A 25,157-nucleotide genomic window follows, 5' to 3' on the forward strand; every position below is an offset into this window, starting at 1 on the left:
CAACTGCAGCTCGCCAGACACGACCATTGTTGGGGATTGGGCCTTCGGGAAGTTCCCCGGAGATTGATCCCGGCCTCGAAAACATCCCCTAACCTGTCTGCAGGGCTCCAATGGTTGGTGACAAATACGCCCGAAGGATAATTGGTGCCTTCCGGGACCTGCGAAGAATCAAGGAGCTCACCTTCGGGAGGCCGAAGGTGACGATGGATCACCCGGAAGCACAAGCCTAGGGATCAAGACCGGCGAAGCATAAGGGAGATCACCTTCGGATGGCCGAAGGTGACGAATGATCACTCAGAAGCACAAGCTTGAAGACCAGAACCTGCGAAGGACCTCAGCACCCGAAGGATATTGGGGACAGAATGCAACCTAGATGAAGGACATCAGAACATTCGTCGATAGTGGGCATGCGTGTAAAACGTGAATACGTGAGAAGGTCGGATTTGTGCACCTCTCACCTTGTAATTTTACCCTGAAACTATTTGTAAGTGAGCTGTAAATGAGTTGGAAGGGGACAATTTGGGGAAATCTGGCCGAGGGCTAGGGGTATAAATAGCCTCCTCTCTCCACAGTGTAAAGTATTGAATTTTCTAGTGATTTACTAGAGAATTAACAGCCTACTTTTATTGCCACTTTTATATTGTTCATGCTCCCTGTCTGGGCCTCTGTTACGCGGATACTTCTAGGAGGCGGCATATTCGGATCTGACACGTTTTGGATACGGATACGCCTCGGATATGTTTCCAGACGTATCCTGGAAATGCAGATACGTTTTGTGTTGGATACGTGTATCCGACACGTTTGGGCCAGATGGGATATGGCCCAAACCATCAGTCGGCCCAATTAGCCCACCCCAGATCTGATTTTAGACCCCCACCTCCGTGAGACCGTGACCTAACAGCAGCCGCCGCAATCCTCGACTCCTCGTGCTCCCGTTCCTCCCTCACGCCCGACCTCTTGTCGCCCTCTGGATCTGGTGGCCGCCGGCGAGCTCCTTCCCGGCAAAAATCGGTCGCCGGCGAGGCTCTCCCTTCAAAACAAGTAAGTTCTTCCCTCACTGGACAGCTACCCCTCGGCCTGCTACGATGCAGAGGGAGTAGAGCGGGGCTGGAGGGAGAAGGAAAGCACGGCGGCGACGGGCGACCAGCAAGCAGGGGCAACCCAGCCTGGGCGGGAGAAGGCAAGCACGGCGGCAACGGGCAACCCAGCCTGGGCGGGAGCTCGGTGGCGACGGCGCCCTCCCTCATGCTCAGCTAGCGGCGGCGTTGCTTCCTTCTGGGAGGAGAAAGGCAAAGACGTGGCTCTAAGCTAAACCCTACTGGACCAAATGGGCTAGCCCATGTGGAAGGACTCCTAGACTGCCAGCCCAACAAGTCGTTTTTATCTTTTTTGGACAATTAATCATGTAGATGACCTGTTGCTTAATGCTGATTATGTGATATTATATATATAATTATTAATACTAAATTAACCTAGCCGTATCCCCGTATCGGTATTTTTTGGGGAAGTGCGTATCCGTGTATCCGATACCCGTACTGGTATATGTGTAACATAAGTCTGGGCATCTAAGAAACAAATATCCCAACAACCATCTCCCGTGAAGTTGAAGGCAACACCATATGTATTGCATCCGGGCTCCACATACCCAACAACGCCATGACCCATGAAAGAGTAGAGAAGAAGGCAGCCGCAACTGCATCGGAACTCAACTGGGCGCCGCGGCCGACTCGGCCCAAATCCTCCCCCGAGAAATTTGATGAGTCAACCGCTGCGCGCGGGTCTCAGGCGCGGGCGGGCGCACGCATTCGTCGGCCGCGCGGCGCCACCGGGACGGGGAGCAGGGAAGAGGCACCGCCCGCATCGGGGCATTTCCTCCGCTCGCGCCCCCGCCTCCCTCCCGTGCAGGAGACGCGCTCCGCCTTTTTTTTGTATCGGGTTCTGAGGCTCCGCGAACGGGAGGCGGAGGAAGGGTGGGAGGAAGCCGACAGCCGACGACCGGGGCGATGTCGTGGCTCCGCAGCGCGGTGCACCGCGCCGTGGAGGCGAGCGGCGGCCGCAGCTCCCTCCTCACCCGCACCGTCCGCACCTCCCTCGACACCGTCGTCCACCACGCCGGCCAGGCCGTCGTGGGCGGCGCCAGGCTCATCATCGTACGGACCAACCCCCCACGCGCCCGCCCCCGGCGATCGGAATCGTGACTAGGTTTTGCGCTTGCTCTCTCGCAGGGGAGCCGGAACTACAAGAGCGTCAAGGTGACGGCCAAGAGGCTGGAGGAGGAGGCGCTCTCCTACAAAGGGGCGGAGCGGGCGCAGCTGCTGCGCCGGTGGCTCGTCGCGCTCAAGGAGAACCAGCGCGCGGCCGCGGCGTTGCTGCGGGAGCCGCAATTTGGGGACGATCGGGACCAGGCAGCGCCCCTGCTGGTGAGCACTCCTGGCTTAGTTTCCACAAGTTTTTTTTGGAATCGTTTTGCGTGATCCTGACTCCTGAGGCGCCGGTGCGTGCCCCGCGTTGCAGGATCTGTACGTGGATTACGAGAGCGGTGGGGAGCTGATGAACTTTTTCCATGTCTTCCTCTACAGCCATGCGCTCGAGTGTGTTGTTCTCTCCATGGTGAGTTGGGTTTGTGGCTGTGCAATTTGACATTGCAAAGGTCTCGTTGCTACCATGTAGGTACCAGTGGTTGATAATTCCGAAAAGTTAACTCGTCCTCTATGATCAGATTCTGGGAGCCCCAACTGATGAAGAAGTTTCATTGCTCTCAGAAATTTTCGGGCAAGTTATTCAACCGTTAGATGTCTAGTCATTTACTCCGTTTCTCGTTTTTATTTTTGTAGTTTTATAAGACTTCAGGAAGATAATGAAATTTTCCGTTTATATATATGATCATTACAGCATCTTGTATGCTTCCCATGCTCGATGTGATAAAAATATGGGTTACTTATACCTGATCATAAGTGCAGTGTTTAAGACATTAAGGATTAACTTACAAATGCCTTGCCTCCCTTAAGTACATTTGGCACGTTAATATGAATTTTATTCCGCTTTCATTCTTACAAGCTTACCTCTATGCAAGCAACATATAATGCCATAGTTCTTCATTACAGAATGTGCCTTTCAGGAGGGAAGGATGTGCACAATGCACTCCTGAGTAGTGTAAAGGACCTGGCAAGGTTAATCTCAAGTTATGATGATGAAGTGCTGGTAGGCATTTGCTGTTTGTTTAATTTTTCAGTACTCTACTTCTAGAACATATTAAGCATAAATTGCATCATGTATGATGTCTACTTTTATGTTTTTCCTTTCTAGGCAAAACGTGATGAGCTGCTTCAGTTTGCTCAGAGTGCGGTCTCAGGGCTAAAGATAAATGCTGAAATTGCAAGGTTCTCTCTTTCTCTTGGCAGGGGTTAAAGGTGTTTCTAGTCCTATGTTTGTATGCTTTAAAACCTCTCTTTTCTCAATTCCAGGTTAGATAATGAAATTTCACAGTTGCAACAGCAGATAAATTCAATGGATGCTCTCCGAGCTACTTCAAACAGCAATCGGAATAGAACATCTCAGACGACCACTGAGGTAGGCCTAATTAGAGTTATTCAGTTTGCACAACTGTGGGTTACCATCCAACAGAAAAAACAACTGTGGAGTTATACACCATGTCTTGGATTTTTTTCAATATCTAAACCTTGTATGCAAATATGTTATGTTTAGACAAAATTCTTTTTTCAACTGTAAGAGAGGATTCAAGCAACGCCTAGTTCATTTTTTTAAAAAAAAAAACTGCATTACGAAACCCTTTTTCTTGTCTATTCCTAGCGTGCACCTCTCTGTTAACCAAGGTTATTTGTTCAATAATGTTCCAGTATGGTTCAACCTACACCTCTCTGTTAATTATGGTTAATATAAGTAGATTCAGCTGTGTGTTTGTGGTAATATTCGCAGGGTTTCAAAAAGGCAGTTGCTGAGGTCCGTGTTTGCTCTAGAATGGAAGAACTTATATTGAAAAAGAAATCAATACATCCTGGTGACTCAATGGAGACTCATTTTGAGAAGGCATGATACTCCTATTATTTCTAAATTATTTTGGGATTCTATGTATACTGCATGCTTCTTCACTCTGGTACTTAAATAGTTAAATTTAGTAGAGCATGAGAATATAAATTGTTCCTGTTTGCTGTAACTTATTGTCCTGCGTTTTTAACTGATACATGGTTGATGTCTCAACTTTGCAGGTTGACAAACTGAAGATTTTGTCTGAATCTCTTTCAAATTCATCTGCAAAAACAGAAAAGCGTATAATGGAAAACAGGTTTATATCTTGAACATTTTTTGAGTAGTATATCTAGTTTTAGCAACTTAGCATATAAATTAATATGTAGGTAATGCTGTCACTTGTAATTCTGGCTCACTTCCTTTTCTTAAATGAATCAGCAGAGCTCCTGCTTCTTCTTCTTTTTAAGAAAAAAAATCATGCTGCAACCAGTCATTCTATGTTTTACATTGCAGACTACAGAAGGAAGAATCTCTTATCTTCCGGGTTACCAAAACAAATGAAGTCAGTGGAATAGAAAAGGTATTTTTCTGCTGCTAGCTTGTGACTGAGTCATTTGTAAACCACCATAATATTTTTTTTAGCTAAATAAGTTATGTCAACGAGCTAGAAAGGAAGTTAATCAACATCCATGTCGATAGAAGAAAGCACCCCATAAATTTCCCAAAGCAACAGAAGTAAGACATTGGGAAATACCATCAGTCGCAAAAGGGTAGACATAGCAGGATATCTGAGCTGTTCCAATTTTTTTTAAAAAAAAATCCTTCATCCATGCATGTCTTATGCTTCTGTAGTTCTGTGATCTGTCTGGTTGATGCTGAATTGGTTAAGTTTTATGAAAGGAACTAGTTGCTGAAATCTCTGGACTTGAGGAGCAAAGGGATAAACTTGAGGCAGAACTGAAGAAGGTATGTTGTTCTTTCTATTCCCACCTTAGTTCAGTCTTTTTTTTCCCAATATATTTCAGCAATTTACAAACTAGCAAAATTGCTTTGAATTTCTTTTTCCTAAAGTTTAGAGCCCACTAAAATCCTCATTTCATTACGGAGAGGAGACAGAACAAATAAATTATGTTGTGGAACATTCATGTTATATATATATATAGTGGATACAAAACTGATAAGGCATCATAATTCATAACTGGGTTCCTCTCAAACTGCTAATACAAGATGCAATTTTATAACGTAGCTGAGTATCTCTAAACTATGGCCTGTGAATGTAATACCGGTACCTCAGAAATGATATTATCAGTGTTAGAGAAAAGAGATGATATTATTATGCATCTCAAATGTACTTTTAAATTTTTATGAATTTATGAGCTACTTTTTTATGGAACAGTTTTTGAAAATTTGACATGCAGTTTTAAATCTTTATCAGTTAGGGTTTCTTTATGTGTAGAAGATATATTAACACGAGATGCTTGTTTTAAGAGTGATTCTGAAACTCAGATTACAGGTGAATACTAAATTGAAAGCGGCTACAGTGAAGCTTAAAAAAACTAGAGAGGAGAGAGACCAATTTGATGAAGCCAGCAATCAGATTGTGTTACACCTCAAAACAAAGGTTAACTTTCTGTTAGTTTCTAGTTTATATGAACTTAAAACGCATTATGGAAGCACAGTTTTCACTAGTTTGTTTTTGTTTTCTGGCATATCTTTACCCCAGGAAGATGAACTCTCAAGATCCCTCGCTTCATGCAAAGTAGAAGCAAGCACTGTCAGTGCGTGGATCAGCTTTTTGGAAGATACATGGAAATTGCAGTCCTTATTTGAAGAGCTAAAAGAAAAACAGGCCAAGTATGTAGGCTCTCTCCCTGAACGGCACATTTTGATAACCAATAATCATGCTCAGATATTGTAGGCACTAATATTTTATGATATATGTTTGCTTTTACATTAACTGCAGTGAAGAATTGGATAGATGTGGAGTCTGCTTTGCGAAATTGATTAAACATCATGTTTCTGCATGCCTGGTACTTCATTTGATTTTTACTTTGAGGAAGCTGTTAGTTGTAACAACTTGTTTGTTTCTTACTGAATGTTTCTTTTGGAGTTATAGGAAGAGCTGAGCACTTCTATTGATCGTATCAAAACCTTTGTCGATAACTTGAAAATATTCGGTGACAGGTACAGTTCTCTTTTTTTTTCTTATTCTAGTTTGTTGAAACAACTGTTCCTGTGCCTGAACACTTTTAGTTCCATGACCAGATCGATGTCAGGAGAGGATGGAGCTAATAGTTCGTCTAAGCAATCAAACCCACGTAAATACCTGGAGGAAGAATATCTCCAAACAGAGAAAAAGGTGATCCTGTTGACGATTCTTGCCCTGCTTACTGATGATAAACATGCGTTGCTAATTGAAGAGAACAGGGATTTCAGTTATAACAGGCATCATCAACCCTATCTCCAAAAGGACTTTTAACGCCACTTCTGATCCTTTTATACTTTTAAGTCTATTTCAGGTTGTGGCTGCATTCAGTTTGGTTGATAGTATACGAGCAGTTTATTCTTCTAACCAGGAGTACTACAAGACGAGGTAGCTGCTCTTCAACATCCCTCTTGCACTGTGCCTATCTATCCAGGCTACATAATTTGCAGTACATAACACTAGCAGATCTGTGCCTATAGTTTGTGCAGGCGAGAGGAGCCTGAGGTCAAAAATCTATTCGACACCACCGACAAGCTGCGCGTTGAGTTCGAATCCGTGCCACGCCCAGTGCTTCAGATCGAGATCAAAGAACAGGAAGAGAAAGCAAAGCGATCCCGTTCCTTGAAGGTTTCCCGGTCCCCGGGCCATTCGAGAAGCGATTCCCCGATCGCGCCTCAGCTGAGGACACGGCTGCCATCGGAGTCCGAGTCGGAGCTGGCCAAGTTCGATCCGGAATACAAGGCCGACGAGATCAGCGGGTGGGAGTTCGACGACCTCGAAGACGAGCCAAGACCTGGCTTCCAATAATCTGCGTAGGCTGCAAAGGAGACCCATACCTGTAGTAGTTGATGTAAAATCATCATCATTAACACGAAAAAGCCTGGGAAATGCATAGTTCAGTGTACACGAAAAGGCCTGGGAAATCATCATTAACACGAAATGCAATTTTGTTTCCTTTTTCTGTCACGTCATGTGGACGTTGTCTTCCGCAACCTGCGCATATGACAAGTACAAGCGAACGCCGTTCGCATACATGCATGGTACAGTACATGTTTCCTCGGGTACGATGACATCGTGACAATTGCATAGAAAAGTCAACCCCTTCCTCTTTTACCCCTCAGCATCGTCATCCTTTGTTTGCCTTTGTTCTTTTTCACAGCTTTAGTTGACAGCGGAAAGATCACAGACGCTAAAAGAACGCAAAGGAACAAAAGAAGCTCTCAACCCTTTCTCTGCGCAAAGGTGTTTTATCCTAGCTTTGTCAACCTATACTTTTGTATTAACTCGTACGTGCTCATCTAACAGGCAGTTAAAACGTAACAATCTTGTGTTCTCGGTAGTTTCTGCTGACTTTGGTCCTGACACCACCTGTAAAAGAAAATGTGCAGCAGTGTCAGCAACAGGCTAACAGCCAAGAGCTCATCATCCCCCACCAGTCCAGTAGTCCACCACACTGCACTGACCCTCTTCATCATTCAACCACGTTTTGAGCCCTGATTACATGTTACAAGTACACAAATCTGGTTACTGTCTGCTTTGTGAATTCCGGCACAATACGGGAGACTGGGAATAGTACAGTAGTACGCTATACTGTACAGTGTACAATACACACTTCATGGCATGGTACAAATTGTACAAATACTCCAAGAAGATGCTGAAGCTGAAGAGCACACCCACATCTGAAATCTGATGTGATGCAGGAGTGAGAGTGAGTGAGCACAAGACAAACCCTGGAATCATACATCCAGCCCCAGCCACTGAGCCAGCCTCCAAGACAAGGGGGCCCCAGCCTACCACCCCCACCCTGGAATCATACTGTCTGTTTTCTTGGATCCCTCCCTGCGCTGCCACACTGCCACTGCCACTGGCCACTGCCATTGCTTGCCCATAAAATTTTTCAAACTCCTGAAGCTGCCTCCCCATATTAACCCATCTTATCCTCCCCCAATTCCCCCCCGGCCCGTCGTCGGAGCGAGCAATGTGCCCCCGAGCCACGGCTCAGCACTGCGGCGCCGCAATGGCTAGCGTGTGCTCGTTCGTGGAGGAGGAGTACATCGACCTGGATCTCAGCTCGTGCGGGGAGTTCGAGTTCCGGGTGCGCCGGAGCGGCGGCGCGGCGGACGAGCTGCTCTGCCGGGGCAGGCTGGCGGCCGCGCCCCCGAGGAAGGTGCAGGACGGTGATGCCGGCAGCGGCGGCTGCGGCGGCGCCGGCAGGAGGAGCGCCGCGACGGTCGCGCCGCTGCAGCACTCGCACTCCGCCGGGTTCCGCGACGCGCCGTCGCCCGTGGTGAGGCTGCGCAAGGAGGGCTCCCGGCGCAGGAAGGCCGCGAGGACGCTGCACGCCAAGCTGCTGGCGTCGCGGGCCTTCTTCCGGTCGCTGTTCGCCAGGACGTCTTGCTCCGACGAGCAATGCCGCGGCGCCGGAGACGTCCGGCCCAGGGCCAGGGAGACGCCATCTGGCGAGGACAAGAGCAGCTGCTGCAAGGCGTCGCTCGGCCAAATCAAGGGCGGCTACCGCCAGGACCAGGTCCGCCACAGTAGCAGCGGCAGGGCAGCGCCGACCACCCTGCGGAGCAGCATCGAGCAGGAGAAGCTGATGGACGAGGAGGAGCTCGCCGCGGCCGCCGTCCGGCAGCGCAAGTCCTTCTCCGGCGTGATCAAGTGGCGGCACGCCGCGGCGGCGCCTGCCGCCACGCCGCCGGCGAAGCCGCTGTCCTCGTCCTCGGCGCGGAGGAGCTCCGGGGCCGGCGGCGGCGGCGGCCCGGCGCTGAAGCGGAGCAGCAGCGCCCGGTCGGAGTCGGAGGGTCTGATCCAGGGCGCCATCGCCTACTGCAAGCGGTCGCACCAGCAGCTCGGGCTCGCCAGGAAGAGCGTCAGCGACGCCGCCCTCTGCTCCGCACCCTCCTGGCCTAGCATCCCAGCTCGACCAGCCGTAGCTTACTGCCACTAGCAGTGACGTGTGCAGAATGGAGTTCAAAAGTGATCACGATAATAATGTGAAGCCCATCCTCTCTTTTCTCGCTAATTACGAGTGCGATTTTCAAATCTTTTCATCTCGTCTCGTGCGCCAAATTCTTCATCAGATGAAAAAGAAAAGAAAAGGAATTTCAGGCTCACAGTTTCAGAGCTGACCCAACAACATTCTGAGCAGCATTCAGGTTTCAGAGTGCTGCCGTGCCCCTGTAGATGACGCCATTTTGTTCTTGAAAAAAAACAGCTACTACAACAGGGCCACGTTTTCAGTTGTCTTCATCGGCGTTACTCCTGGTCTGCCGTTGCCGGTTCAGGTTCAGGATCGCCTGACCAGCTGCCGGCGCGGCCGCCCATTCAGTGCGAGTAAAGACCGCCAGAACAGCGAGCAACGTCAGCGCGGCAGAGCAGCTACGATTACGACACGAGCTCTTCTAGTACACGCCGCCACGCCAGCAGTAGCTGCCGGCCGCCGCTGCAGTGCCCCGACGTCCACGAGGACCACGAGCGCTGCCGGCGCCTGCTGGTCTTGGAACAGAGCTCGCGTCCCGGGGGGCGGCGGAAAGGAAGATGGAAATGGAATCGCGGGGGCCGGCCGGCCGGGGCGGGGACGCGAGATCTTTATTCTCGCGGCGATGCCGGTGGGGAATTGGATTGGATTGGGTTGGGGTTGGGTGGGGGAGTGGTGGATCAGCGGCATGATGGGCGGGCGGATCGCCGAGGAAAAGCAAGCAGCGCGATAGGCCGGCCACAGCGCCGGCATCATTGAAGGCCGGAAAGGGAGGTCGCGAGAGGTGCGATGCTGCTGGTGCGCAACCACCCGCGCTCGCTCGCCGGCCGGCCGCACATGACCTGACGGGGGCCTCTGTTTTCTTGTCACGGTTCGCTCCGGCAATGCGGAGGTGGTACTAGGAGGAGGTCTTAATTCTTTGACCGCATTCAATGGCCCGACGCGGACCGTGACAAGAACGGCATGTTCCTCGTTCTTGAGAGTAAATAAAACCAAAACAAACCTGAACACGAACTCGGGTTAGCTGGGTTAAGAGCAGGTTTAATAGAGGCGCCCGCGACTCGCCGGCCGCAGGCGACTATGATGGCGGGGCCCGCTACTGCGCAGGCTGCTCAGCCAATGCCAGCAGGGGCACTGCTATTTTGCGGTTAACTGTGCAGAATGGATCCGTGCGGTCGATTTCCGACAGCCCCGCGTGACCGCGTCAACTCGCAGTCCGTGTTCTCTTTCTGCAGACGCGGGGAATCGATCCGTCAGGGGCCATCTATTTTTGTAAGCACACGTGATTCCTTCCGTCCGGCCAATCGTATCATGTGCCTAGTGCTTCAGTCCGCACCGTCTCCAGAGTCCTAGATGCTCACGTCACCTTGTCTCGCTTCCCCCTCTCTAGCAAAATGATATATAGTGCTATATTTATATATTATAAAAAAAAGACTAACCTAATCTATACAAATAAATAACTGAACCAGACTTATACAAACAATTCTAAATAAAACTTTTAGAAACAAATTTGAAAGAAAAAACTCTAAACAGAAAGCTTCCATAGAAGTTTGGACTAGAATATTTTGAGATAAAAAATTTTTGGAGAGAAAAGTCGTGGTGCAATATTTTTGTACAAGAAAAAAACTGGAAGCTAAAAAAGTCCAATCAAAAGATTCTGAGATACAGAAATTGGAGATAAATGTTTTGACACAAAATTTTAAGATAAAAAAATTAAAAGAAACAAAAAAGTTGAAGACAAAAAAATTAGAACACATAAAAGTTTGGACTAGAATATTTTGACATCGATAAATTTTGAAGAGAAAAGTCGTGGTGCAAAATTTTTGTACAAGAAAAAATTAGGGAGCCAAAAAAGTCCAAGCAAAAGATTCTGAGATTGAAAAATTGGAGATAAATGTGACACAAAATTTCGAGATAAAAAATTCAAAAGGAATAAAAAAGGTTGAAGATAAAAATTAGAACACATAAAATTTAAAAAAGAAAATGTGAAAATTGAAGCCGGGAAGAGCACAGTACATATGTAAAAGCGGAGCCACTAGCACCCCCACGTGCGCGGGGAGCGCGTCAACCGGGCGGAGCGCTCCGTGCGGTCGACCACCAAACCAGCATGGGGTGCCAGCAGCCGCTGGTTGGTTTCGCCGGCCCGAGCGGGCGTGTAGGGAGTCGTCCGTCCTCTTCTCTCTTTATTTCTCTCATGTAGGATATGAGCCAACTAGTAGCCCATCATAATACTTGCTCTAAGACATGTGCTTTGCTGATTGGTGATTGCTGACGTCCAAGCAAGCCGATGGAGATTGTCAAGAACTTTAGTCAATCTAGATATAACAAATAGTAAAGCCACAATGACACTTGATTGAAATCACTTGGATGGCTGCTTGTCTACGGATCAGATGGTCTGAATCAGTAGTAAATCACTTGGCTGTAAAAAAGTCAAAGCACATTGACACTTGACAGTGAAGACTGGCTTCGGCTGTGCACAGCCATATCCTGATTCCACCTTTTGGCTTGCTTTCCTTATCCTTAGTGCAATGTTTAGGAGCTACTACGTAGTACAACGAAGGGTTCTCTACTTTTCCGAGGCTAAAGGCAGTAGGAGAGAGAGAGAGAGGCGCGCTGGGGACGTGCAGGAATCGATCGCCCAAAGCGACTCCAGAGAAATTTCACGCTTTGGAGCCGGGGATGATAAAAGCCCCTTTGCACGGCGCAACTTGGCCACGGCCCTTTGCCCTAGTTTTCTCCAGGCAACGGCAAAGGCGCCAGCGCGCCACCACTCGAGTAGCGGTAAAAGGCACGAGACCTCAAAGAGACAAAGACCTTTGCCTCGGCCTCGCCATGTGACGAGAACGAGATCCCGATGAAGGTGAGACGGACGCGTCGGGTTCAGTGCCACGGCTGCTCTGGCCGTCTGGGCCGGTAGAGGAGAACGGGCACTACTGCAGACTAGCAGCAGCACTATAGTATCATGAGGCCTTTTGGATCTGGTTCCAATGGCGATAGGGATGGCTGCTGGTGGCCGAGTGGCCGTGCCCGCGGCCCGCGCGCGTACATGAGTGGTGGCCGCCCGGCCGGGGTGGCCCAGTGCGAGCGGGCGCGCATGTGTGGGAGGCTGGGAGCCGAGGGCGAGCCGCGAGCGCACGCGCCTTTCGCTGTTCTCCAACGCAGCAGGCGGCAGCCTGAACAAAGGCGATGGCAACCGGACCGGGCGGCGCGAGTGGATAGGATACCGATGCCGCGCGACACACACACACACTGGCGTGCACGGGTCGTGGTCGCGGCGACACAGGGGAGGGCCAGGCCAGCCTTTACGTGTGTCTCGACCCTGCAGGTACAGGAGGCCGGCCGTTCGCCCAGGGGGGCAGGAAACCGTAGCTGTACCGCTGCCGCAGCAGTACAAGGTCAACTCCTCCCGGTCGGTCGCTAAAGACTGGCCAAGGGTTTTGTTTTTGTCTCTGTACTAGTGTCAGAGCCCAGCGCGCCCCAGCGGTATCTCCACTTTTTTTTTGAACAATTGGTATCTCAACATCGGTAACTTCTTTTGTTACACAACAATTTTAGCCGCCTTCTAAGCATCGTATATCCCTAGGAGTTGATCCAATTTAGAATTTGATATTCAAACAAAACGAGATAGATTATATTAATTGTGCATCCAAATCTCTTTGCATGCAGTATCCTACTCTACTCTATTGGCCTCTTTATGTTAGAAATATGTAGATCAAAACTTTACCTTGAGTAGCATAGTGCCTGTGAGTTGTTACAAGTAATATAAATTTCAACCTATATGTACACGAGATCACTAATTTTGTGCTCTTTGACTTTGTGCACGAGCCGTGCGGTGACCCCCGCAAGGTATCAATTATCCAGGTTTCGATTGGGATTTTGTTGAATTTATTCGGGTTCCAATTAGCATTCCGATTGATTTGCCCGTGTTCCAATTAGGATTCCGATTAACGGACCAAAGAATCATTGCTTGCTTTGAAAATACCGGTATAGTGCCCCGTGCAACGATACGGGTAGTATAATAGACCTACGTAATACCATCAACTTTGTGTTGATTCACTTCATATACCGGCCGTGCCGTGATTGTAAGAGATATTGATTCGATTGGGATTCAGATTGATTTTTCCAAATTCCAAATAAAATACCGATTGATTTGTCCCAGATTTTGATTGACTGATCAATGAAACATTGGTTGCTTTAGAAATAAAAAATAAAAGTAGAGATTTAACAAGTATCAACTGTGGGCCGCGGACTAGCCCATATGCTGAGCAATGCTTGGAAACTCAGCCCAAAAGTTATATTAGCCGTGTACTGGGCCATATGTTCAGCAGACCAGGTATCTCAGCCCATCCGGCCTAGTTAAAAAGAGTACACACACGGTCCTCTAGAAAAAAGGAAATTTCCGTCTTTATCAAAAAGTTCAGCGAACGGTCTACTAACTGCGATCTAGCTACTGAAAAACAAAAGCAAAATGTTAGCCCGGCTCGCGGCACGGCAACCTGGCCATATGGTCGTCAGATTGCGTACATCCTCTTGTAATCCTCCTCGACCCACTCGCTCTCCGACATGCCGGAGTTGGAGAAGGTGCGGGAGCGGCTGAGCGAGGCTCGCTTGCTGGTGCGCATCCGCTTGGCCTCGACCCGGTGCGCGATCACCCAGTAGAGCATGGTCCCGATAGTGGTCACCAGGATGGTGCCGCCCATGATGGTGACGGACACGGCCAGCCACCGCTCGGCGCGGCCCACCACAACGAAGGACAGCGCCAGGAACGAGACGCTGATGAGCACGCAGGCCACCCACATGAGCTTGTTGATGACCGCCATCATCTGCTTCTTGGCCTTGCGCTCGATCACCACCACCGACGTCTGCACCACCACGACGGCCAGCGAGATGAAGAGCGAGACCGAGTCGAAGACGAAGAAGATGATGAAGGCCGTCTGGTGGGAGATGTTGGCCTCGCCCAGCTGCTGCCCGGGCGCCAGGCTGCCGGGGTCCTGCTCGTACTCGCCGGGCACCGTGAAGATGGCCGCGAACGCCACCGTGGCGATGAGCACGGCCACCACCGTCGTGGAGTTGATGGCGTTGTTGAGGCCCTCCTCGTGCAGCTTGTTGATGCGCTTGGCGATGCCCTGCATGCGCACGCGCGTCTGCCGCGTCTGCTCCAGCTGCGAGTGCACCTCGTGCTTGATGTCGCTCACCTGCTGCTTCAGCTCCCGGGCCTGCTTGCCGCCGCCGCCGCCGGGGTTGATGGCGCGCGCCGACTGCACGCCGTGCTCCGCCAGCAGCTCGGCCACCTCGGTGTTGCCCATCTTCTCCGCCGTGTCTAGCGCGGTCTCGCGGGACCGGTTGATCGCGTTCAGGTTCGCGTCGGGCATAGCGAGCAGCCGCTTTATGATCTGCACGTCAAAAAATAATTAATATAAGAATTCGGTCGCTTGCTTGCACGCTGCTGCTCGCTCGATCGACCAAGAATCTGACCTCGGGACGCGCCTTGCGCGCGGCGATGTGCAGCGCCGTGTTCTCCTTGGTGTCCGGCTGGTTGAGCAGCGCCGGCTCGGCGGCGAGGAGCGCGTCGACGAGGTCCAGCCGGGTGCTCTTGGCGGCCATGTGCAGCGCGGTCTGCCCCTTCTTGTCCGTGCGCAGCGCGATGCTGGGCTCCGCCTCCACCAGCGCGCGCACCACCTCCACGTGCCCGTTCCGCGCCGCCGAGTGCAGCGCCGTCTTGCCGTTGCTCCGGGCGATCAGCGCCAGGCTCCCGTCCACCTGCAGCAGGAGCCTCACCACCTCCATGTGCCCCTGCGTCGCCGCCGTGTTCAGCGCCGTCGTGTTCGACGCGTCCACCGTCATCGACAGCTGCGGCAGCGCCTGCAGCAGCTCCCTCACCACGTCTGCATATCATATTTATTTGACGGCACAAAATGTACCATCGATCACATCATCAAATTAATCCATCTCCATCTACTAGTAGTAGTTTACCTCAGAGATAGTATCATTAGTATAGACTTATGAGGCTATGAGCTAGCTAGAGGCAATGGCGATCAATCAATACCTACATCCCCTTGCTTGGCGGCGATGTGGAGCGCGTCGTAGCCGCTGCGGGCCTTGATGCTGGCCGTGGCGACGTCGTGGTACTTGATCATCTCCGCCACCAGGGCCACGTACCCGTACTCGGCGGCCACGAACAGCGGCGTCTCGCCGGCCTGGTTCTGCCTCGACAGCACCGCGGCCAGCTCCTCGGCGTCCTTGCCCGACAGCATCTCCCGCATGGCGATGAGCTGCCCGGCGCGCGCCGCCGCGTGCATCGCCGTGTCGTCCCGCTTCCCCGTCAGCTGCTTCGTCATCTTCTTGCGGCCGTCGCCGCCTGCGACGCCCTCGGCGAGTCCATAGACGTCGTTGTCGTCGTCGCCGCCGGCCCGCTGTCCTCGCCCGGTTGGCTCTTCGCCTCCATCAAGCTCGGACACACGTCGTCAGAATGCAGCTACCAACAATGGCTGCCAAGAAACAAGATGAAATGAACCTCCCATCACTCCATCAGCGTGTAGCAACATTCCCCCCTGCCTTTTCGTCTCCTTTTCGCCCACTTGGGCAATCCACCTACTGCAAAATTCCCAATTCTAGCCCCTCTCAGAAACAAATAACTTTCCCCAAATCCCAGCTCAATGCGGAAATAAAATCCAAGAAAAAGGAGCGACAAAAAAGTAGATCACAATTAAAAAAAAAGTATGAACCACCCAATTGTAAAAAAAAAAAAAGCAAGGCCATGCAATGCAAGTGCCCTTCCCGCTCCATCTACCCACGCGACGGCATCCCAATGCAATTCGCACCACGCAAGAATTGGACACGAGATCAGGAGCCGACCGCACCCGACGCGGCTAAGCAACGCGCCCCGACCTCACGATCATCTTCCCGCATCATCCCCCGTTTCGTGACGACGCGAACGCAACCACCGCGAAAAGCCTTCCACCTCAGGCCTCGCCGCGAAAAGCCGGCAGGATCAATCAGTCAGAAGTGGCGCATAGGAAACCCTAGCGGGATCGAAAAGGAAACCCCCCCCCCCGGCGCGATCGCAGCAGCAGCAGCAGCGCGATGGGAATCCGGAATCGCGCTAGGGATTATAGAATCTCCGGCGCCATGCCATGCCATGGCATCCCCGCCGCCGCGAACAGGAACGGGGCGGCGGGCGGACACGGACACATGGGTGGCCGGGCCGCGGGGACAAACATACCGGCGTGACGAGCTCTGCGCGTCCCTCCCCCCCGGCTCGCGGCGTCCATGTGAGCCATGGGACCCCCTCATCCATCCACAGCCGGGATCGGCGAGATGATGCGCGGGAGAAGACAAGGGCCGGGCTGGCCGGTCGCGATAAATAAATCCCCAGTTGGATCAACGCATGAGCGGGCAGGGGAAAATGGAATCAAATTAAATCAGGTTCCTTTTTTTGTTGCCTTTTTATACAAAAAAAAAGGTTCTCTGCGTGCTCGTTTGCTTGTGGCTAAATTAAGAAACGAACATGGCTAATTGCGAGCCGTGGCGTGGCTCCATAACTAACGCTGCATTATAGTGATCGCCAAGAAGCAGAAGCAGTTGGTCGCCGATGCGAATGTTAGGTGACCAAAGATTTTTGTTTTTTTGTTTTTTTGAAAGATAAAAGAAATTGGCTCGTTCATGATGTTGTTCTTTCTTCTGTTATCTTCCTCGTGTGTCTTAAGTTACGTTGATGTCATTTTCGATTTCATGCATTAATAAGGAGGTGCGTGTCATTTTCCATCCGCTATTCAGCTCTTTGGTTCGGGTGCTGACGAAGCAGTTGTTTTGGACGGGAGAGCGAAAGGTGGGCGTTGACCGTTGACGCGGCAAGGGCGCAGTGCGGCCTCATCCTGTCATCCATTGACGCTGGCAGTAAGAAGATGCCGACACATCAGCGAACGGCCGGGACGGAGGCTGCGGGGCGATCGAACGGTTCTCCTTGCTAGCCGACCTCTCCAAACCGATCAGGCCATCGACCGGTCGGCGCTTCGTGCTGAGACCTCGCTGTCGATGTTCAATTCAGTTCAGGAACCCTGAAGTCTGAACCCACGCAATGATCATACCAAAAAAATTGGACAACATCAGAACAGGCGATCGATCGTACGTGAATGTGTTCTAAACAGTTTTTTTTAAAAAAGGGCAAAATCAGCTGCATGCATCACTGACTTGATAAGAACGTTCTTCTGTCCTACAAACTGCTATTTAGAAAGCCTGAGCCTTTACATACATGCTACAAAGCGCGGAGCTTTACAAGATTCGCATATGCGTAAAGCTCCAAAGCGAAATCGTGTTTCCGGTGGTGGCGCACTGACGACGATCTCCAAGCCTCCCTACATCCATCAATCCATGAGCCCACTCGGCGAACTTCGTCGCGAAGGAACTAAAACGACAGTAACAATTGTGAAGTGGCCATCCTTTCGGTTCGGCAGACTTTACCTGCTTTGGTCACTAGGGATTCTTTCCTCCCATCCTTTCTGAACTGTAAAAGTTCGCAGCTAATAACTAGTATTTCTCTAGGAAAAAGTTCAATGACACCCCATAGCTGCTACTATATCAGTGTGATCTTTGCAGCCACCGTCAGAAACCCTGAAATATAGCCCTGAAACCGTTGCAGGCACAGTGTGGTTTTCACCTGCTAATCAAGGATAATCATTCAATCGACCAATCATGTAATGAGCATTGCATTGACTCCGAGATAACAAGTCAACAGGTCAGCCGTCAGGGCCCTCACTTCACACGGCTTTCACGCTTTGGGTTCTCCATGCGTAAGCGTAACCACCACCACCTCTGGTGTCAGTTTCCTTCTAGACCCTTTACCATCCGATGACCTTCCACGCATGCGGTTTTCAGAATCCAGACACTGCAGTGACACGAACGGCGATCAAGTTGAGGCCAGGCTCTCGTCTCAGTACATACCTCCTCCTGATTGCCCGTCTCCATCGCCATGACTTCCAAGTGCACTCCAGCTCCAGGGTGTCCTGTCCTACAGAGAAAAAAACACTAAGCAACAGAATACCAGAACAGCGAATTTCTCACCTCTCACCTGTCGTGGAAAACGACTGGAAAAAAGGATCTTCCGTTCTCCTGTCTCCTCTCCATGGATGCGTCTCTGAGGACAGAATATCAAAAGCAGGGTATCCGAATATATCATGCTACTGTCATTTAAATTGACTAACGGTTGAGATGAATTTAATAAAGGCCATGCATAAGAAGCACAACACTGGCTGCGTATATAATATATATTCTGATGACCAATCTATCTGTAGTAGTAAACAACCAAGACCATCGCCTCCTGCTAATTCAGGAACAAGGGGAATGGCAGTTTTACACCAGCTTATTGGAATGTACAAAGTTAACCCCCATCTCAAGGGTTGTGATCGATGTTCATAATTACATTCGTGTTGTATCACTGCCAAAAGATTTGGAGGAATCAGCTGGTACTGGACTCATATGGCGTATATCCGGTCGATCTCTGAGTCTGAGAACTCCGAGTTCTGCTGCCATGAGTTTGAGCCGCTCCTCCTTGTTGATTTCACCTTCTTCCTGATTTTTCGCGTGCGCTTGGACTTCACCACGTAGTAAGTCATTGTCCCAAGCACACCGGTCATGATCACCCCGCCGATCAAGGTCACCAGAAGCGCCGCCCACCGGAAGTGCCGCCCCACCACAATGTACGAGGAGGATATGAATGCGACTGTCGTGCATACTGAAGCCAGCCACATCAGCTTGTTGATGATCTCGACAACCCGCCTCTCTGCTTTGGTCTCACCCCTAACCAGTGTTATCTGAACCACCACAACCGCTAATGAGGTGAAGAGGGCAATGGCATTGAAGATGAAGAAGACCTTGAAGGCTGCCGCGTGCACAGCTATTGCTACACCATGGTCATCGTTACCGCCAGGCACTGTAAAGATTGCAGCAAATGCCACTGTGGCGAAGAGCACGGCCACAACAGTGACTGAATTTGTTGCATTATTGATGCCTTCCCTGTGGAGTTTCCTTAGCTCCTTTGCGATACCATAGACATTTTTGTTGGTTTTTCTGGCCTGCTCAAGCTGAGTATGTACATCCTTTTTGATCTCTGTCACTGTTTTTCTGAGCTCGTCTCTGGGCTGATTCAGATCATTTGCTCTCACTGCACCAGCACGGGATAAGCACTCCTTTATTTCTTGAGACTCCTCTGATAGCGGCAGGCCCTCTGCTATGTCAAATGCAGTCTTCCGATCCCTAGTCAATGCATTCACGTTCATATCTGGAAGAAGCAGAAGTACATTTACGATCTGCAAAAAGTAAACAAGCCTGTGAGCAGAGAAAGCTGCATTTTGTATGGAAGAAACAAAAGATAGATGCTATTTTACATTCGATAAACGGGGCAGAATAATACCTCTGATCTTTTCTTTCTGGTTGCAACATGCAAAGCTAAATTGCCATTTCTATCAGGTAGCATGACTATAGCAGGATCAGCATTCACAAGCCCTTGAACAACTTCAGCACTAGTTCCTTTCACTGCCATGTGTAGAGCAGTCTGGCCTTTCTTATCAGTCCTCCGAGCAAGCTGAGGGTCAGCATCTAGCAAAGCCTTCACAATTTCAACATGCCCCTGCCGGGCAGCGAAGTGCAAGGCATTCTTTCCATTCGCTTTTGATAATTCAACCAACCCAGAGACACGCTCTAGCAGCAGGTTGACCACCTCAGTGTGGCCTCTAATGGCCGCAGTTATGAGAGGAGTCACATTTGATTGGCCAAACGTCTTCCCGAGGGATGGATCATGGTCCAGAAGTACCTTCACACTATCTATGAACAAATGTCAGGAAATAAGTATACATAAACACTGAAAATGGAAGCAGGCTTCGTTCACTAGCTTGTAATTCTATATTACTATGTAAGTGATGATACACTACAGCCAGTATAAGTATCAGTACAGGTCTATTTCAGCACCCGACACTGGAAGACTTGGTAATCAAGTATAGCAACAAATGAACATGACGATTGATTAAAGAGTAACAGAGTACATGCTCGAATTAAAGACCTATCAACTGAGACTGATCTTTAGATCAACTTGGTATCAGAATGGTTAGTGATGCGAGGGGAATTAATGCTAACCTCGGTGACCCTCTTTTGCAGCGACGTGCAGAGCATCGAATTCGGACTTGTTCTTCCTTGTGAGGCTGTCCTTGTCGGAGTGTTTGAGCAGTTCAACGACGATGTCAAGAAACCCCTTCCCGGCGGCGATGAGCAGAGCAGTCTCCTCCATCTCGTTGGTCTCGTTCACTATGGCGGCGCGGATCTCAGCGACTTCGCTATCGAACTCCTCGCCGGTGCCGGTCATCTGCGCGTCGATCTCTGCGATGATCTGGCGCACGGCCTCGAGGTCCCCGCGCTGCGCGGCGAGGTGGAGCTCCGTGTCGTTGTGGCGGCCCGTCACCTGCTTGACGTACTTCTTCCGCCCCGCCTGGTCCATCCGCTTGCCGGAGTTGGAGAGCACCAGCACCGGCGCCGCGGCGGCCGCGGCCGTCGGCGACGGCGACGGCGACGGCTGCGAGCTGTCGAACCGATTGCTGGAGCCGGACATGACGAGCACGGGCCCCCTGGCGGGCGCCAGCGACGGCGACGACGCCGGGGAGGACTGGTCCAGCCGGTTGCTGGAGCGCGACATGACGAGCACCGGGCGCGCGGGCGACTGGTCGAGGCGGTTGCTGGAGTGGGACATGACGAGCACCGGGCGCGACGGCGACGCGGCAGGCGACTGGTCCAGGCGCTTCCCGGAGAAGGACATGACGAGGCCGGGGCGCTTGGCCGCCCGCGCCGGGGACTGGTCGGGCCGCTCCCCGGAGGCGCCCGCGCTGGAGGCCGGCGACGGCGCCCCCTCCGAGCCCGGCGACGCCAGCCCGATCTCCAGGTCGGCCACCCCTGCGCGCAACAAACCCGAGAGTCGCGATCCCTGAGCGATCGATCAACGGGGCACGAATCGAACCAGAGCAACCGAGGGGAGGGCTAAGGAAGAGGCGGGCACCTTTGGCGGGATCGGCGGCCATGGCGGTCGTCGTCGGGCGGCTACGGGCGGGCGGGAGGCATCGGGCGCCGGGAATGGGAGGTGGGGAGGCGAGCCGCGGATGGCACGGAAGCGACGGGGTGGAGGAGGAGGAGGAGGCAGAGGGCAACACGGACGGGAGGGATCGCGCTCGGCTTGGAGGTGGGGCGGGGTGGGGTGGGCTCGCGTTGCGGTCTTCTCCGCTGCGCTGCTGTGTGGGGGGGGGGGGGGGGGGGGGGTCCGTGTGTGATGGAGGAGAGGAGGTTGGGTTTCCTTCCGCTTCCACTGTTGTTTATGTGGCTGGGCCTGGCGCGCCAGGGGCCACCTGCCGGTATGCGTTGCATATGGCCATTTGTCGCTTTCCAAGCTGAATAATTATCTCCCTGTTGTTTCTGCAAGTGACAGTCAGGATCACATGCCCCTTTTTACATAAATAAACCCATCTCGTCTAATATTACGGACACATGGTAATCTACCAACGCAATACTCCATCTAGGATGGTGATGGCATGGTTGGTAGAGCAACATAACGGTGAGCATTGTAAAATAGGGAGATGGCGTCTAGGTGTGGAAGCTAGGGTTGCGAGTTTCCTATTTAAATGCCGGGTTCATCTAGACATGTCAAGAATATAAAATTGATCTTAAAGGTTTAAATCGTTGTAATGTTATTTAGCCACCCCTGTCCAGAACAGATAAAAACTCCGGACAACAAATCTTGGAAGCGAAATCTTAACGAATCGGCTACGAGACGCTTCTAAGACAAGGCACATGCGAGCTCGCCTCACCCGGCAGTGTAGATGATGCTTGGTGTGGCGTGCTACTGCCCCCCCACTCTGCTATCCCCTAGCTCAAATCTCAAGTTGCAGATGGCGCGATGCCACCACCATCCGGCAAAGGGAATCGTCATCGGTGGAAGTGGAACAGGGAATCCAGGATCGTCGCGGGGCCTCCCGCTCCACTCCCGCCGCCGCGCCAGCCGCGAAACAGACACACGCGCACGTGCAACCCTGCCTCACGCCGGCCGATACGCGCCCCGGGCCGACGCGCACACCGAGCACACGTTTTCTCCCTTCACCTTTTTCTTTAACGGCAGCCTCGGCTTTCCGGGCAACCCAAATCAAATGCCATCAAGACATGCTAGAGCAATCCCAATCCAAGCCACTGCCAGTAGTTATGTATTGCCATCATACAAATAATATCTATAAAAATTATATCCCAATGAATATATTTTTAAAATAAATTATTATCCAATCATATCTTCTCGGTCTCTTTTCTCTCCCTTTAATCCTCTTTTCTTTTGTTTTGATTTTCGTAAAGATATAATTTCTTCATATTTTTTTCTCTACTCGTTAACTCTCATATTATCTCAGTACTCGTTCCGTTCCAAATTATAAGACATTCCAACAATTTTGGAGAGTCAATTTTTTTATATTTGACCAAATTTATATAATAGAATAATGATATTTATTATAAAAATTAAGTATCATTAGATTCTTTATTAGTTATATTTTTATAGTACATCAATTTGATATCATGAATTTTTATATTTCGCTCTATAATTTTGGTCAAACTTAATATTGCTTTGATTCTCCAAAATTCTTGGGATGTCTGAGTAATTTGAAACGAAAGGAGTATATGATAACTTTTAATTTAATTCTTTATAAACCTGCTGAGTTGGATGGTTGGAACCCTGTAGGCTGTAGTGCGCAGCCTGGGCTCGGAGAACCAGGGTCGCTCGCCTGCAGTGCAGTGTAGTGTTGGTTCCGTGAGAGCGCCTGCATTAATCCGGGCCGGCCTCGCATGGTGGTCTCGCCTGCCGCCGCGGCGACGGACGACGGAGCGGACCCGCTGCTTCACGTGGTCAGCTAATCTTGACTTGCCGGTTGGTGAGGTCAACGAGTCAACTCCTCCGCGGGCCCCACGCGCCCGACAGCAAGGAGGGGGACCTCGGTGGGCAGACACGTCAGACTGTCAGGGGAGTCATGCGGGGCATTATGAAGATGCCAACAGGGGAAACGAGGGCTGCTCAGGAATCAAATCACTGTCCTTGCAGCTTGAGGGGAAGCTTGTCTGCGTCGACCGTCGACTCCGAGTTGAAAGAGGTTGCGGATCAGCGGGCCTTTGTTGCCCTCTCTCGTGGGCCGCGGCCCGCGGTTTGGTGGACCCAAGAGTATAGGGCCCATGGGCCCAGCTCATAAGAGAAGGATTTGGGCCTTTCCATCGCAATCATTTTTATTCTCTCTGTGTTTTTTTTGCCTAAAATCGGTCCAGCAAATCGAGCCACTGTGTTTTGTTCTCAGAACATTTTTTATTTTAGAATATTTTTTTGCACGAACAGTAACAATTGTTCTAGCAACAAAAAATTATTTTAAAATTTAAAATAGTTATTGGGGCTTGTGTGACGATTTAAATGTCAGTCACACTTGGAACTCCTAACATTTGCGTTTTCCAAGTTCGAACCAAAAAGGCCGCTGCCTCCACTTGGTCAAATTCAATGCAACTTGTTTTTTTGAAAAAAACATACATCCAAAATGGAGTCCGTAGCTAATCAAGCAACCAACTGCTTGTTGTTCGTTCATGACACTCGTAATTGTATGGTATTGGTATGGCCGGACGAGGGACTCCTTGGACCGCAACTTCCACACGGGGAAACAATCTCATACATTAATGGCTACGACGTGCCATCCGTGATATGAACTGATACAAAAAGGGGGGAAATGTCATAGGGAAACATACTACAAAATATAAAAAAAAAACGCGGCCGGAGGGGTGAACGGACCCCACCGTTTTTTCATTAAGAGGAAGCAACACGACTTCTCCCGGCCACGGAAAAATCCCCGAACCCTGGCCCATGCCCGTGAGGGCCAAGCCTTACGGCGAGCACAGCGAGGAGATTTTTTTACTCACGGGCGGAAATTCGTCCCAACTGGAATTCGAACTCGCGACCTCATGGGGACGACCATACCTCAGCTCATCTAACCAACTAGACTAGAGGAGCTTTGGTACTACAAAATATCAAGGACGGATGAATATATGAACTTGATCATGTTTGACAAATTAATGGAACAAGGGAAGCATGCAGGAGCTCTGATGTCTTTTCTTAAGATGGTTCTTTTTAGATGTTTGTTGTCTTGTTTGACAAGTTAATCTTGCGAGATAACAACAGGGCCATTTCTCACGCCCTCAATAAGCTACAAATGCCACCCGTTTGGTGCCGTAATCAACAGTTGAGCTCTGACCTTCAAGCTATTTTCTTTGGTCTTACACCACCTCTGACTGCGATACAGGAACAACAAGTCGAGTAGCATGTCCAAGTCCAATAGCCATATACTTAGCGTGCTGTTCTAACAGCACGAGGTGCCTTTTCAGCTCAAAGTACAGACACCATCCCATAAGACTTCTGTTAAGTGTACCAAAACAATGTGACTGGTTGTTGAACTGCTTGTTTTCTTCCAAACATAGTTATGGAAAACAAATTAAGGCTTTGGTTATTGACACGCTCGGTTTCCAGCACGATCGAGTTGCCTTTTTCAGCTCTAAGTCCAGACACCATCCCATGAGACTTCTATCAAGTGTACCAAAACAATGTGACTGATTGTTGAACTGCTTGTTTTCTTCCAAACAAAGTTATGAAAAACAAATTAAGGCTTTGGTTATTGACACGCTCGGTTTCAACCTCTACCGTACAGTAAAAGCAAAAAAAAAATCGACCACAGTGGGAGTCGAACCCACGACCTTCTGATCCGAAGTCAGACGCGCTAATCCACTGCGCTATGCGGTCGCTGGATGCCTTAGCTTTTAACTAATGTAGATGTACGTAAAATCCTCACCGATCAAGAGAGAGAACAGTTCCACGCACATGCGGCATCTGCGGGGGACAAGCCACTGCGGCAGGAAGCATCGCATTCGATTCGGCAGGTGCGGGCCCAC

The 25,157-nt window shown here is 50.4% G+C and overlaps 3 protein-coding genes, 1 non-coding gene and 1 pseudogene across 4 annotated transcripts; 2 read left to right on the top strand and 3 right to left on the bottom strand.

The window, feature by feature from the left end:
* Window positions 1-1,699: 1,699 nt before the first annotated feature.
* On the top strand, window positions 1,700-7,159 carry LOC120652784. Its single transcript, XM_039930713.1, has 18 exons — window positions 1,700-2,150; window positions 2,226-2,420; window positions 2,515-2,610; window positions 2,720-2,772; window positions 3,105-3,201; window positions 3,307-3,380; window positions 3,465-3,570; window positions 3,937-4,047; window positions 4,227-4,303; window positions 4,501-4,567; window positions 4,888-4,953; window positions 5,501-5,608; window positions 5,711-5,841; window positions 5,951-6,017; window positions 6,104-6,171; window positions 6,253-6,346; window positions 6,507-6,580; window positions 6,673-7,159. Exons 1-18 carry the CDS (start codon window positions 2,004-2,006, stop codon window positions 6,998-7,000), a joined length of 1,959 nt encoding a protein of 652 aa, XP_039786647.1. The 5' UTR covers window positions 1,700-2,003; the 3' UTR covers window positions 7,001-7,159.
* Window positions 7,160-8,002: 843 nt separating this feature from the next.
* On the top strand, window positions 8,003-9,329 carry LOC120652785. The gene has a single exon (XM_039930714.1). It carries the CDS (start codon window positions 8,172-8,174, stop codon window positions 9,141-9,143), a length of 972 nt encoding a protein of 323 aa, XP_039786648.1. The 5' UTR covers window positions 8,003-8,171; the 3' UTR covers window positions 9,144-9,329.
* Window positions 9,330-13,442: 4,113 nt separating this feature from the next.
* On the bottom strand, window positions 13,443-16,689 carry LOC120652786 (annotated as a pseudogene).
* Window positions 16,690-18,389: 1,700 nt separating this feature from the next.
* Window positions 18,390-21,440, bottom strand: LOC120652787 (ankyrin repeat-containing protein ITN1-like). The gene is made up of 4 exons (XM_039930715.1): window positions 21,211-21,440; window positions 20,301-21,107; window positions 19,582-19,991; window positions 18,390-19,477 (listed from the first exon to the last, which is right to left on the bottom strand). Exons 1-4 carry the CDS (start codon window positions 21,230-21,232, stop codon window positions 18,644-18,646), a joined length of 2,073 nt encoding a protein of 690 aa, XP_039786649.1. The 5' UTR covers window positions 21,233-21,440; the 3' UTR covers window positions 18,390-18,643.
* Window positions 21,441-24,934: 3,494 nt separating this feature from the next.
* Window positions 24,935-25,008, bottom strand: TRNAR-UCG. The gene has a single exon. It is a non-coding gene; the product is annotated as a tRNA-Arg (tRNA).
* Between the last annotated feature and the right edge of the window lie 149 nt (window positions 25,009-25,157).

This window comes from Panicum virgatum, chromosome 9K, assembly GCF_016808335.1.
Source record: "Panicum virgatum strain AP13 chromosome 9K, P.virgatum_v5, whole genome shotgun sequence".
In the NCBI taxonomy this organism is placed as follows: domain Eukaryota; kingdom Viridiplantae; phylum Streptophyta; class Magnoliopsida; order Poales; family Poaceae; genus Panicum; species Panicum virgatum.

Coding starts and splice junctions, on each gene's coding strand:
- LOC120652785 (XM_039930714.1), top strand. CDS start 8,172: ATGTGCCCCCGAGCCACGGCTCAGCACTGCGGCGCCGCAATGGCTAGC.
- LOC120652787 (XM_039930715.1), bottom strand. CDS start 21,232: ATGGCCGCCGATCCCGCCAAAG. Junction 21,108..21,210: donor GGCCGCCGATCCCGCCAAAG/GTGCCCGCCTCT, acceptor TGTTGCGCGCAG/GGGTGGCCGACCTGGAGATC. Junction 19,992..20,300: donor TGCAAAAGAGGGTCACCGAG/GTTAGCATTAAT, acceptor ATTTGTTCATAG/ATAGTGTGAAGGTACTTCTG.
- LOC120652784 (XM_039930713.1), top strand. CDS start 2,004: ATGTCGTGGCTCCGCAGCGCGGTGCACCGCGCCGTGGAGGCGAGCGGC. Junction 3,202..3,306: donor GTTATGATGATGAAGTGCTG/GTAGGCATTTGC, acceptor TTTCCTTTCTAG/GCAAAACGTGATGAGCTGCT. Junction 4,568..4,887: donor AAGTCAGTGGAATAGAAAAG/GTATTTTTCTGC, acceptor GTTTTATGAAAG/GAACTAGTTGCTGAAATCTC.